This window comes from Manacus candei, unplaced genomic scaffold (assembly GCF_025592945.1).
Source record: "Manacus candei isolate 608988 ecotype Guabito, Panama unplaced genomic scaffold, ASM2559294v1 h1tg000015l, whole genome shotgun sequence".
Taxonomy (NCBI): Eukaryota; Metazoa; Chordata; class Aves; order Passeriformes; family Pipridae; genus Manacus; species Manacus candei.
Genome location: NW_026138063.1, coordinates 23,991,296 through 24,005,475, shown reverse-complemented (window position 1 = coordinate 24,005,475; position 14,180 = coordinate 23,991,296). Strand labels below are relative to the sequence as shown.

General features: G+C 40.0%; 1 protein-coding gene across 3 annotated transcripts in view; it reads left to right on the top strand.

Annotated features, from left to right (window-relative positions):
• WDR33 (WD repeat domain 33) overlaps window positions 1–14,180 on the top strand; it is a 68,655-nt gene that overhangs the window by 10,275 nt on the left and 44,200 nt on the right. For all 3 annotated transcript variants that reach the window (XM_051782333.1, XM_051782330.1, XM_051782331.1), the window contains exons 2-7: window positions 8,497–8,720; window positions 10,499–10,567; window positions 10,988–11,092; window positions 11,625–11,720; window positions 12,189–12,340; window positions 14,082–14,179. In XM_051782333.1, coding sequence (XP_051638293.1) covers window positions 8,517–8,720; window positions 10,499–10,567; window positions 10,988–11,092; window positions 11,625–11,720; window positions 12,189–12,340; window positions 14,082–14,179 — 724 coding nt within the window. In that variant the 5' untranslated portion in view covers window positions 8,497–8,516. The remainder of the gene's footprint in view (window positions 1–8,496; window positions 8,721–10,498; window positions 10,568–10,987; window positions 11,093–11,624; window positions 11,721–12,188; window positions 12,341–14,081; window position 14,180) is intronic.

The following is a 14,180-nucleotide window of genomic DNA, read 5'->3' as shown; positions in this document are numbered from 1 at the left end:
GCCTTATGTAATTCAAAAGTGGGAATAAGATTTCTAAATACTCAGAGGTCAAGAATCTTGAGCAATTTTTTCCTGCTGTTACAGGTCTGCTGTGGGCAACTTTGCACTTCATTATTACATCTAATTTTTAAACTAGTTTTATATTCCTGCATAATACACCAATTCTCTTTCATAAATAGTGGGAGAGATACCATCTTTTAGATGTAGCACTAATTCTGCTGAAACAGCTTAATCTGTCTCAAATCTGTCTTAAAGCCAACTGTAAAAAGAAAATAGTAAAAATTATTTGAAATTTTTGAGAGCCTCAAAAAGATGTAGAATGTTCAGACTTTGGGTTATCTTGTATTGTAAATCTGATAAAATGTTTTGCCAATACCATAGGAAATTGAAACACAAAGCAATTCAAGGAATTGGTCAAATTAATATATTCTTCACTAGATCTACAATTTGGCATAATTTTTTCTTTTTCACAGTTTTTTCTGTGTTTTCAGAGTGGATTTATCTAATGTGCTGTGAGGGAAACATGAAAAATGATGACATCTGCATAGAGCAGAAGCAAAGTCTCATGTGCTGTGAGAGATTCAACTGCCTGGGCAGGGGCAGAGAAGGGGCAGGGACTGAGCTCTGCTCAATGGGGACCAGGGACAGCACCCAGGGAATGGCCTGGAGTTGTCAGGGCAGGCTCAGGTTGGATCTCAGGGAAAGGTTCTTCCCCCAGAGGGTGGTTGGGCACTGCCCAGGCTCCCCAGGGCAGTGGGCACAGCCCCAAGGCTGCCAGAGCTGCAGGAGGGTTTGGTTGATCCTCTGGGGCACAGGGGGTGAGTCCTGGGGATGGTCCTGTGCAGGGCCAGGAGTTGGACTTGATGATCCCTGTGGGTCCCTTCCAACTCTGCATATTCTGTGATTCTGATTAATTCATTGGCAGACATGCAGATTAGTTTTGGCAGATTTCAAGTGTATCTTCAGAACAATGTGGTAGAAGCTTGCTGCTGCTAGTGCTGGTTTTACTGTGGGTTTGGTAGTATGATTTTCTGATGCTCCTGCTCCATTCCTATCAGTGAGTGAACAAGGGAGATGTAGAAACAGTAATTGAAAAGTAATCTTTGGTCCAGTTTCACTTACTGTTAAAAGGAGGAACTGTTTTGGGACTATCTAATATAGTTTAAAATATTTGGAAGACAGTTTATGTAAAATTAGATGGTTTGCAAAAAAATGAAGAATCCTTTTTCTGTGTAACCCCTTGCCTCGTGATTTTATGTTTTCAAGAACTGTCTCATCACTCCTCTCAGTCCTTAATCAGGATGGCTGGCTCTGCTCCTGTGTAATAGAGAAATGGTTTATGTACGTGCATGTTTATTTCTTCTTTTTTTTTTCTTTGCTAAAACATGAAAAAATTGCTGAAATGGCAAAAATTTGAACAGTTATGTCTGGAATATATCCTTTCATGTAATCCTTTTGTGCTGGGAAGAGGTCTGATTCCCAGGAAAGGTAAAAAATTCTGAATGATGAGACCCAAGAAAGAGCTTTCCTCAGGAAGAGGAAACCAAGGAAGGATCCACAGCTGGTCTCCTGAGCAGAGATGTACATTCTTCCAAAGGACAAAAGAAAAAAGGATCTTATGGAACTAGGTGTTGACACTGTAAAAGAGGGAATGGCATGACATTAAATTGTATTTTATGTGATCACTTTGCAGAACAGTTGTGTTTAGTCAAACATGGTTGTGGATTTCTAATACACAAATTTGAAAGTGCAGAGGCATGTTTTTTCAAGAGATGACTGTTGACAGTAGGATTTTTGAATTTAAAGACTTTACTAAAAGGAAATTAAACAGTATTTATACCTTGTAAATGTTAAGGTGCTTGTCTAGTCAAAGAACGATGGTGTCTGCTACTGATGCATGGAGAAATAAACTTGTTAAGCTGCCTTTGCATTGTGATGTCCTTCTCTTATGCTTCAGGAAGCTGAGGTGGCTCTGCTCTACTCATGTTTTTTTACTGAACCACGTTTTGAACTCCTGTGTGCTGTTCCAGTGCAAGTAACTATTAATGTTCACTGTTTCTCTTACCCCGTGTAAGTGCTTTGGAGCCCACATGTACTTTGTAGTGGAGCTGTCCAATACACATTTAAAGAAGTAGTTCACAGATACTCAGGAAATTTTTAGCACTTCCTTTCCTTTCCCTTGAAATGGCTAAAGCAGCAATGTCTTCTAAGCTTCAGCTTAGGCATGGTGTGTTCAGTGGCCAGCAAAGGACCACTGCAAAGTGCCTTGGACTTCACAGAACAGCCTTCTGTGCTACCTCTGAAAACATACTTTTCTTTTGATGTGTTCAGGTTATTACTCGCTGTATTCCACCCAAGTTCCTTTCCCTTCAGTTAAAAATAACTACTAAATAGGCAAGGATGCTTTAGTTACCAGTTACTGCACTTCATTAATGATGAGCTTTGCTTTCTGTGTAAATCGTATGAAACATGTCAAGATTATACATAAATCGCATATTTTTCACGTAGTATTGAACTGTCTGTAAGTAGTGATGTATTTAATATAAGCCATGACTCTCTTTCTCTAAGCTTTACTAGTTTGGTGGGTTTATTTTGATTTAAGTAGCCTGTTTTGTTTTATTTTGATTTAATGAAGTTATATGTGAATTGCTTCGGTTTCATGATTCAAGTCGAAATCTGTCAATTAATTTTCCAAACTTAATGCAAGATTCATTTTGACATTAGAAGAAAAACCATACCCAAAATAAGATGATAAAGTAACAGTGGTATTACACTGAATACCAATGTCATCTTTGTAGCCTTATTTGAGTACATGACTTAAATGGTAACCATTTTCTGTGGTGGACTAATACTGCATGGGACTTTTTGCTTGTTTTAAAAGCAAAGAAACTCCCCAAATCCATCTGTCTTGACACCATGCTGCCCTGGGTATGAGGTTGTTGTCAGTTTTTTTTCATTTTTAACTCTGCTCTCCAGCAATGTCCCTCCAGTTACTCAGTAGCATTAGTGAACCTGCTGTCCTGGCACTACTGGGGAGAAATGAAGGCCTTACTATGTTGCAGGTGTAGTTGTTGACAATTAAGGAACAGGGTGGACATTTTAGGTGCTGTCACAAGCTCCTTTAATTCTGTTGTCCAGTTTCTTCTGCCTAATTCTCCCTGAACCATATTCTTTTATTTTTCTTTTGCCTGTGTCTTATTTGTTGGGTTTCTCATTCACTCTTTCTTAACTGGCCTTGCTCCTCATGGTTTTGCTTCTGTAGTTTCTCCTACTCTTACTGTGTGTTTCTTTTAAGTTGTGTTTGGGATGTTTTTGGTTGTCTGGTGCTAATCCTGCTTTCAGTTTCATGTCAGATAATGCTTTCATTTATTCCCCATTTTGATACCATTTCCCAGGCTTGCTTTTGTTATCTTAGCTGAAGAATAAGCCCAGTTACTTACCTTGCAATGTTCCTGGGTGTCAGAGACTGAAATAGTTAATGATTTATGCATTCCAGGAGTTTGCAGGCTTTGACTTTTGCCCTAAAAATGCAAGGAGATACCCCAGGTGGACAGTTGAGCCCATCCCCTCAGTGCTAAGCCCTGAAAAGGCAAGGAGATGCCTCAGGTGGACTAAGCCCTAAAAGGCAAGAAGATACCTCAGGTAGCCAACCGGGCCCATCCCTCCCTCCAGTGCTAAGCCCTAAAAGGCAAACAACTCCTCATGCCAGGGAGGTGCAAAAACATGCTGAGGGTATATAAACTGACTGGTGACTTTGAGAATTTGGGTTCTCCTTCTTCCCCACTGCCTGTGAATCAAGACCATTGCTCTCAAGCATCGCTGGACCCCGTGGCCAGTGACTATGTCCATTTCCTTTGCACTCTCAGCTTCTCTTTTCCCTTACTCTCATCCTGGTTTTCCTCTCCCCTAAACAGTTTCTCCCCCCCCAAAAGTTATCTCTGTGTTGCATTGTTTTATGACAACACCCAAACTGCTAGCATGCGTGTTGATACAGAATTGTTGAAATAAACCTTGTCAGTATATGTTTTCAAACACCGATTATTCAGTGTCCTTTCACTCTAATCCACCCCAAGGGAATTATTGATAAAAACCTGGGTTATCCTCCCTCCCTTTTTCTGGGGCGGGTCGTAACACTGGGTGGCCCTGTATTTGCTCAGTGAATTAGTTTAGTGTTCTCTATGCATCCCCAAATACATTTATGCCTCAAAATGTGTGAAAGCTGGTCAGCTTTGAAAGGGGTATTTGTGGGAACAGGAAGGGGGAAGCTGATAAGGATGTGTGGAAAAATGGTATACAAAAATTAACTTCAAAGTTCAAATTGTGCCAGGAGTATAAGGAACTAGAAGAAAATAGCCATTAACTGGCAACATTACTGTCCAGAATCAAAATATGAGCTGGCCTGCACCTGATGTTGGAAAAAATCTTGCTGTTGCTTCTGATTGTGTACGTTAAGGAAAAAATCAAGTCTTTTGCTTAAATCCTGTTGATGGACTCTAAAATGAAAACAAAGTTTGGCACTTTGCTTCAAATAGGAAATTGTGTTACTGCACTGGATTACACAGTGTCCTGTAATATTTGTTTGTGTATTTCTCCTCACACTGCCAATACAAGAGGACCTTCAGCTATAGACATGCTGAATTCTGACATGCAGTTGATAAAGAAGATATTAAGAAGAACCTGTTGAGGCACTGGTTTGTCCCAACAAAAGACCAAGTAGGATACTGGTAACTTAAATGGGGAATATTGCTCTGACTGGAGTAGAGGTCTTTGGAAAAAACTGTTCTAGTTTCAGTTGATAACTGATTCTGTACCAAACCCCTTCATTTCTGAAGCTGCTTTGTTTAGAACCTTCACTTGGTGTGTATATACACTCACCTGTATGTGCACACACTCTTTTTTCATAGATTACACACGTGTTATATGCAAACGTGACATGATGAGGATGTTATGTGGATAAAAGCAGAACATTTGAGGCGATTAGAAGAAGGTGGTCCTGAGCAGCTGGGTACACGAAACTTTTTGCAGAGTTTGTAACTGCAGGTGGAAGGCTTTTTGTGATAGAGGCAGTGATCTCAAAAGTTGAAAAAACCAGACTATAAATCCTTCATTTTCCTAATCCTGTGTCATGATGTTGTAGTTGTGATGCCACTTAACTGTCTTGTCATAATCATGAATGTGGAAGGGTCCTTAGGCATGAAGAGGTGTAGTAAACATGTTTATGCCTTTAGTCACATTTTAAACAGTGATTTTTGCTGATGTGGATTACATGTTAAGTCTATGTTGTTTATGTTAATTTAAGATAGACACTGATTGCAGTAGTTTTAGGTGTGTCTAATCCAAATTGAGCCACATGATAGCTAATGCCTTCTTTACCAATGATGGTAATAGAGAAACTTTCTTCTGGAGATTTTTCTGGAGCAAGAAAACAAAGTATTAACTTTTTGCTTTGCAGTATTTCCCTAAAACGGGGGTTTTATATAATGTTGATCAGCAAATACAGCTGATCAAAATGTTTTTGGAGGCCCCAGCGTATAGCTTTGACTGCATTCTTGGTCTCAGTTCTTGAACTTTATTTTTTGCATTGCCTATAAGAGAGTACAGATGTGTGGATGCATGGTTTTGAAAAATTATCTTTTTCCCTCTGGTTTGAAGTAATGATTGGTATAAGAAAGCGTCTTATTCAGACTTGAGGGAGAGTAGTACTGGAAAACTTGCATGTTGTGTGTTTAATGCCAGCTTGTTGTGTTCATTCGAAGAAGCCACTTTCTCTTTTAATTTTACCTTGAGATTTAACACTTGAAACTTTCTGTACAAGTTTGTTCCCTTCTGCCAAGCTGTAAGAGGATCCGAGGTAGTGTTAGAGGCGCTTGACATAATTCTTGCATGAGAAAATTTGGATACTTTTTTCATGCTCCAGGCAAGCTTAATGTTGTAGGACCTGTGTTACAGTTGTGGTCTGGAGTCGAGTGTGTGGAGGCAGATGTGGTGTCTGATTAGACCACTTGGTATTGGGCAGCTTCCAGGCAAATGAGCCTTTCAGCTGCGGGGTAAAGGTTTGGTTTTTGTCCACTGGGTGCTCTCTCTCTCCTCCTCTCCTCCCAGTTGCCACTTTGGTCTCATAAGATGCTCTACCTGCCAAAGGGGTTATGTTTCCGTACCTACTTTAAGGAAACCTGCTGTTTTAGTTTGGACCTGTCTATCCTGAATGGAGAATAGTTGTAATGGCTTTAGTTTGGTTTTCCCCTTGTCTGTGGAAGCTGTTTGTGTAGCAAGCAGCCAGCCAGGTGTTGGGGGTGGCTTGGTTTGTAGCTGGCCTGTCGCCCTTTGTTAGCAGTGGAAAGGAGTGTGAGCTCCCAAGTTTGCCAAGCTGATCCCTGCCCTGTGCCCAGCAAACTGCCTGATGTTTATTTAAAGGGCAACCTGCTCCCTGTAGTTGGAAAGAACCTCTTGAAAAGAATCAAACTATGCACTGCTTTTAAACCCCCTCATGTGTCTGGCATTTCTGTCTTAGCTTTATTTTGCTGTTTAAAAAATGGAAATGTTTTTCAACTACTGGAATCCAAAAAAAAGCAAGATTTTTAAATCTGGCAGTGAAACAACTTTCCAACTCTTTCAAATTGAGGATATGAGTACTTCAACTAATTAGGAAAGTACATTAATGAATTTACAAACAGGTTATGCCATCTTTTTTTTTAAAAGAAATCTGCTATTTTATTTCCTTTCTCTTTATTAAGTACATTTTGCTTCTGTGTAAACACTTAAACCTTTGTGCAAAGGGGAGTTTCTCGGCCATTTTGCATTCCCCTGATGACAGGGCCAGTTTATTTTGGTTTAAAATGTTCTTCAAACCGAGTATAGGATGTAGGGGAGAATACATTCAAAATGAAGTTTGAGCTTTTGTTGCTTCAGTGTGTGTCACTACTTAGTCTGAGGTCAGTATATACTTCAAAGACTGTGTATATTGTAGTTTTCAGCTCTGAAGAGGTTGCCATGATCTCATAATGTAAGGATTTCATAGACTGAAAAATCAGATTTTACACTCATTTCCCTCTGTCAGAAAAATTCTGAATATTGGAATTTTCTCCCTGCCCCTCCACTTCCTTAACATTCTCAGTGAATTTTGTTGTGGGGGAAATGATGTTCAATTACATTTATCAAACCTTGATAAAGATGTAATTTATTTTGCAGTAATGGAATTGAAAATATACCTATGATCTGTGGGCCATTTACTAGAAGTTAAGTAGAGGAAATGTAATTTTGGTTTTAGGTCCTAGAAAAAGATATTGAGTCAGCCTTTGAAAACTTTTTGCCTTGTCAATAGTTAAATGAATTTGTAACTAATGTGATATTTCCTGGTTTTTATATTGAATCTGAAATATTGTCTGTTGAAGGCTCTTGCCATTTCTTGCATTTATTTATGCTGTTTCACTGAGGACATTCTTTTCCTGCACATTTTTAGTTTAGGGATGGTAATGTGAACTTACTAGTGATGTGTTTCAATACAGAATTCCTCTTGACAGAGAGAGAAAAAAGGTACTTACCTACTTTAATGTTGGCGTTACGAGGCGCAGGGCAGGAAAAATAATTCTTCAGAGAATCCTGCAAATGTTTATTTGCCAAGAAATGGCACTTTCCAAAGCTGTTCATCATCCTTGTAAACTTGGGTCAGGGGAGATCTGTACCTGTGTGCTGACCTTGGGTCAGGGGAGATCCTATAACTGTGTGCTGACCTTGGGTCAGGGGAGATCCTATAACTGTCTGCTGACCTTGGGTCAGGGGAGATCTGTACCTGTGTGCTGACCTTGGGTCAGGGGAGATCCTATAACTGTGTGCTGACCTTGGGTCAGGGGAGATCTGTACCTGTGTGCTGACCTTGGGTCAGGGGAGATCCTATAACTGTGTGCTGACCTTGGGTCAGGGGAGATCTGTACCTGTGTGCTGACCTTGAGTTAGGGGAGATCCTATAACTGTCTGCTGAGCTTGGGTTAGGGGAGATCTGTACCTGTGTGCTGACGTGGTGTTAGGGGAGATCCTATAACTGTGTGCTGACCTTGGGTTAGGGGAGATCCTGGAACTGTGTGCTAACCTGGGGTTAGGGGAGATCCTGGAACTGTGTGCTCACCTTGGGTCAGGGGAGATCTGGACCTGTGTGCTGACCTTGGGTCAGGGGAGATCTGGACCTGTGTGCTGACCTTGGGTCAGGGGAGATCCTATAACTGTGTGCTGACCTTGGGTCAGGGGAGATCCTATAACTGTGTGCTGACCTTGGGTCAGGGGAGATCCTGTACCTGTGTGCTGACCTTGGGTCAGGGGAGATCCTGTACCTGTGTGCTCACCTTGGGTCAGGGGAGATCTGGAACTGTGTGCTGAGCTTGGGTCAGGGGAGATCTGGACCTGTGTGCTGACCTTGGGTCAGGGGAGATCTGGACCTGTGTGCTGAGCTTGGGTCAGGGGTGATCTGTACCTGTGTGCTGACGTGTTGCTTCGCTCCCGCAGTTCCCGGAGCCGAGGGAGCCATGGCCACGGAAATCGGGTCCCCGCCGCGGTTCTTCCACATGCCGAGGTTCCAGCACCAGGCCCCTCGGCAGCTCTTCTACAAGCGGCCGGACTTCGCGCAGCAGCAGGCGATGCAGCAGCTCACCTTCGACGGGAAGCGCATGAGGAAAGCTGTGAACAGGAAGACCATAGACTACAATCCCTCTGTGATTAAATATTTGGAGGTTAGTTAACTAACCAAGTGTTTTTTGTCCGAAAGCCTTTTTGACTTCCTGGAAGGTGATTGTGCTTCTCAGTGACCATACAACAGTCTGGAATAACAAAAGATCTGCTGCTGCGTTTTTGACCAGAATGACAAAAGCTTGTAAATTTGCTGTATTATGAATAAAAAGGGGAGGTTGGTTTTTGGTAATAAAACTGCATGTACAGTTAATTTTATATTTTGTATAAATGCCAGCTTTTGCATCCTCTCTTGGAATTAGAAGTTGGAGTGCAGTTGAGTGTCTTGGATGATATTCTGACTTTTCAGTGATCATAAAAACTCATTATAAATAATGTAGTTGTTCTTATTTTTGTTTTGAAATAGAAATTTCCCGAAGTGGAAGATGAACCATTACCCCTTCCTCTTCAGAACCAGGGCACTAAAAAATGTTTTCTCATCATTTTACTGAATGGCACTTCAGCTTGCACTGGGGTCTCTGAAAGTCCATTTCTGTACAGTTGATAAATACAGAAAAACGTAAATGAAGTTTTGTTGAAGAACTGTTTCTGTAAAAATGCTTATTTAGGTCTCCTAATGGGGTGACATTAATTCTTTAAAAAAAATTTTCTGGTCCAAGATTTACTCCACAAGTGATGGGTATTAGCCTAGGAGAAATAGAATGCAATTTATAAATACTGGAATTGTTGCAACTGCGACAGCAATGTTGCAAAAACATGATGAAAGCAATTCCATCTGCTATGGCCAGTGCATGATTGTAGCTTGTAGGTGTTAACAGTTGGAAGGTTTTCTTAATAACCTAAGCTGTTATCTTCTAAGATCTGTTTGAACATCCAACATTTTAAACATATTCTTTTATTTTAGGAATGCCCCAAAAGAGATTCTGTTAGTAGTGGACTATTCTAAAAGAATAATTTCACAAGTTCAGGACCTTTTTAGTATGGCAGAAAAAGGAACTGTTTATTAAAATTCTGTTTATTAAAGTAATAACAAACAAAAAATCTGATTTCTGTACGTCTTGGATGCTTACACAAAATTAGGATATACTAGAATTCCATTTCAGTCCTGGCTTAATACTACCGATTTAATGTGTTTCTATCAAGAAACCCAAGGAAAACAGTTAATATGTAATTTGCTCTTGGCTTAAGAAATTGTAGCAAAGTGTAGTAGCTGGGAATGTTTTACCTAGAATTGTAACTTAAGTTTCCAATATCTACACAGATCGAAATTGGTAGAGTCTGGGGCACGAAGCTGAAATGATTAATTTTATTCTTAATTCATGAGAAGTGTTTTAGAAGAGGTTGAGTTTGACAGCTCACAATATTTAACTAATTGAAGGCATTGTTATCCCCACATCTCAGTTTCATCCATTTGAAGGCATTGTCTTTATGCTTGAGCTGCAGAAAGTCCTTTTCTAGCTCGTGTTGCTCTGTGGGATTTCATGTGGAGTTAATCAGCACAGCTACTGCTGGTGTTAATCCTTATCCTGAACATAAAGCTCTGAAAGGATTGAAGGTGCCTCTCTGGGACTACCTGTTAGCTTGGGCAGTACCACCCATCTGTGGCACAGTAATGTGCAGCACTTCAAACACTCCTGACTCCTTTGCTTACAGCACACAAATTCTACAGGTTTCCTGAGTCCAAAGTCTTAATAGAGCTTATTTTAAAATTCTCGGGGCGCTTTAGAGTTTTCCCAAACAGACTCTCAATGTGTTTCTTACTTTTTGTTATTTAACAGTGGAGTGCACTAGTATGAACTAGGAGTTGTGTTCTTCTTTCCAGAATAGAGTATGGCAGAGAGACCAGCGAGATATGCGAGCAATCCAGCCTGATGCAGGATATTATAATGATGTAAGTAGAATTGTCTTATTCACTGATGAAGTTCTTCAGATAAAACTTGTCCAGAAAATGGGAAGGATTCTGCATGTCAGCTGAGGTTATCATTGTGTCTGCAAGAAGCCTTAAAGTTACAAAGGGTATCTTCACTCTACATTATTTTCTGTTGGAATCCACAAAGAGAACCTGAACCTGGATAGGCTTTTAATTTCTGGACATAACTCCTATAATGCACTGAGGTTGCAAAGCTGCTCTTGAAGATACTGGTTCTGGATGTTTGAGTTGATAAATCATGCAGACTTTGAAACACTTCTATGGATTTATTTCTGGTAATATCCCTGCAAATGACAGTCTTGCTTTTCCAGAAATGGGTCTTCAGAATATGTGCTTTTCTTGAAGTTTCTGATTTTAAATCTTTTGTTTCTTCTCTTACAGCTGGTCCCTCCTATAGGAATGCTGAACAATCCTATGAATGCTGTGACAACAAAGTTTGTTAGAACATCTACTAATAAAGTAAAATGCCCAGTGTTTGTTGTCAGGGTGAGTACACTGTTGGAATTACTTAGTTGTATTGTCTTAGTTTAAATTAGACTGATTCTTAACTGAAACAAGATGGCAGTTAAAGCATCTTCAAAAACTAGCATGTGGAATGCATGGACTACTTCTGTGTCCAGTCTTTCTATAGAAAGTTTAAGGAAAATAAATGGTAAGGTCTGACTACACAAGAGTTCTTACTGTGAGTTTGAGGTGCATTTCCACTTTCCCCATCACATTTTGGAGACAAGTATTGTTTAGTATGGATATTGGGTGCTGTAAATATACTGATACCAGTAAGCTGTTTCTTCTCTAGATTTTTTCGTGGCTTTTATAGTGGGCTTTATCCTGTTGTTATAAAAACCAAAAGCCCTGTGGCACAGTTCTGCTTTTTTGTCTATCTTGCATCCTCTAGAAAGTCATTTAGTTAACTCTGTTTCCACAGATTCCCTGAAGAAGCTCATGATTTACTTGGAGAATTGTGAAGAAATATTTGAATGTTATATTTGCCCAGTTTAGTTAAATGTTTCTTTTGCAGTGGACTCCTGAGGGGAGACGTTTGGTCACTGGTGCATCTAGTGGAGAGTTCACTTTATGGAATGGACTGACTTTCAATTTTGAAACAATATTGCAGGTAAATTAATCTGTAGAAATTTCTATGTAGTTCCTTGAGGTCTTGGAGCATGTTCTAGGAACACATCTTCATCCTACTCATCGTGGGTCTATGTTCTGAGTGGTAGTGGGAGTCTTAGAGGTCTTTTATTCTGCTCTGACTCCATGTCAGACTGGCTACAGGCAATTCACATAATGCTTCTTATTCCCTCTCTATCTGTTATACTAACTGTTCTCAAGAACGTAGTATTTGTAATAATAAAGAAACATGTTGGAAACAAAATGCAAATACTGTTACTATTTAGAAGACCACTGTATGCAGAGTAAGGAATTTTTTTCCCCCACAATAACATCTTGAATGTAATGAGATCATCACTGTTCTCATCTCCTCATTGCAGCTGTTAAGTAGGCACTTTAGTAACTTCAGTGTTTGTGTGGATCAGCTGGTATTTGAATGTGTTTGCTAGAAGTTTTGTTTCTGAATTTACAGGCTCACGACAGCCCTGTAAGGGCTATGACTTGGTCACACAATGATATGTGGATGCTGACAGCAGACCACGGGGGATATGTGAAATACTGGCAGTCCAACATGAACAACGTCAAGATGTTCCAGGCACATAAGGAGGCGATTAGAGAGGCCAGGTTTATACACAATATACCATTTTCTGTAGTACCTATTGCCATGATTAGACTGTTCTCTAAGTGTATTCTGGGTGCAGAAATGCATGGGTTCTGTCAGATTCTGGGAGACTTCATGCACCACATAAACACAATATTTCCTTTTGTTTCCACATTCTCACCGTTTTGCTGGCACCTTTCTGAATTAGTATTGTCCCAGAATCCGCCTCTGCAATATGTTAGAGATGTATTTGTCTGCCGCATTTTGCACTGGTATTCTTTTCATTTTTATATGGTGACAATGTGTATCAGTTATTCCTTTTTATACGCACTGTGTAAGACAACAATTTCATTCCAAATAAAGAATTCAGTCTTTAATAATCTAACTGAATAAAATATAAAGCCTTCAGAAATAAAACACCTGCATAGTTCTCACAAAATAATAAAACACTAAATAAAGTGAAGAACTGCTTGGCTTGGTGAAGCCAAGACTTCCAGTAATACTAAATACCCACGCAGACTGCCACATACAGAAGTCTAATGTTAATACTAAATGGGTTCTTCAAGCTTGAAACTGTAAGAAGACTGTAGGATATTCTCTTGGTTCAGTGTTGATGCCTCAGTTGTGCAAATGTCTATATAATGGAAGCTAAAGTGATACTATCAGTAAGATGGAAATGAAGGATGTTTCTAGAGCAAACCTGCATATAATCCTTAGTAAGATATGGAAATGTTTTTAAAGTAAGCCTGAAGAGAAGCTGCAGATCCAAAATGAAGCTAAAGCAGTGTTTCTATGGGTTCAGGTGCTGGTGATAAAGGTTCACTGCCACAAACCCACTTTCTGTTAAAGTCACCATTTTGCTTGGATAAGGGTGCATTTTCTGCCAGAGTTTGGTTTTGAGAAGTGCTTACTTTGGATTCAGTTACTGTCTGACTATCATGGCCATACACTGAATTTCTGTGCTACTTTAAGCCCTTTCTTGATCATAAAGATCTAAGATTTCACAAGGGCTCCCTCATGGTCTCTCCCTGCACCAGAAAAGAAGTGAGTGCCTGTCAGTTGCTGGAGATGTTCTGGCCCTGTTCACATGGCTAAATAACTCCTTGCTTTTCCAGTGACTTTCATCAAGCAATGTTGACTGCTGAATCTGGAAGCTGCTTATATGTCTATAGGATTCTTTTCATGGTTTTGGTGGGCTATGATAAGAGGGAGTGTTTCCAAATTGCTCTTACAATAAGTGGTATGCTTGTTTTATATAGGTTTTTTAACAGTTAATCCAAGTAGCATTTTCCTGTGACCAGCTTTCGCTTATTTTTTGCTTCTCTGCTGCAAAGCACCTGTGGCTGAAGAGGAGTTTTTTCCCTAAGAACTGTTATCTCTGCTTCTACACAGTGTCACTTCCTTATGGTGTTGCCAAACATGACAATCTAGGGCGACAGTTACCAAATCCTATTGATGTTGCTTCTCATCCTGCAGAGAAGGTGCTGCCGTGGGCAGTCATAGATAGGAAGGTGCTAAGAATAAATGATGGATTTTTTTGTTTTCCTCATTTGACAGGGGACTGCAATGCAATAAGTAATCCTATGCTAAATTCATGTCTTGTGGTGAAGTGTCGTTTGGCAGGCACTGTGTTCACTTAAAAGTGCCTATGTTCAAATGCCTCCTTCAGTGTATAACACATAACAGTATAATTTTGCCCTGTCTGAGAAGCATAATCTGTTAAATGCTGACTTCTTTCCCCTGCTGTGTGTCTTCATGTAACAGTTTCTCACCCACGGATAATAAATTTGCTACATGCTCTGACGACGGCACTGTTAGAATCTGGGACTTTCTACGTTGCCATGAGGAGAGAATTCTTCGAGG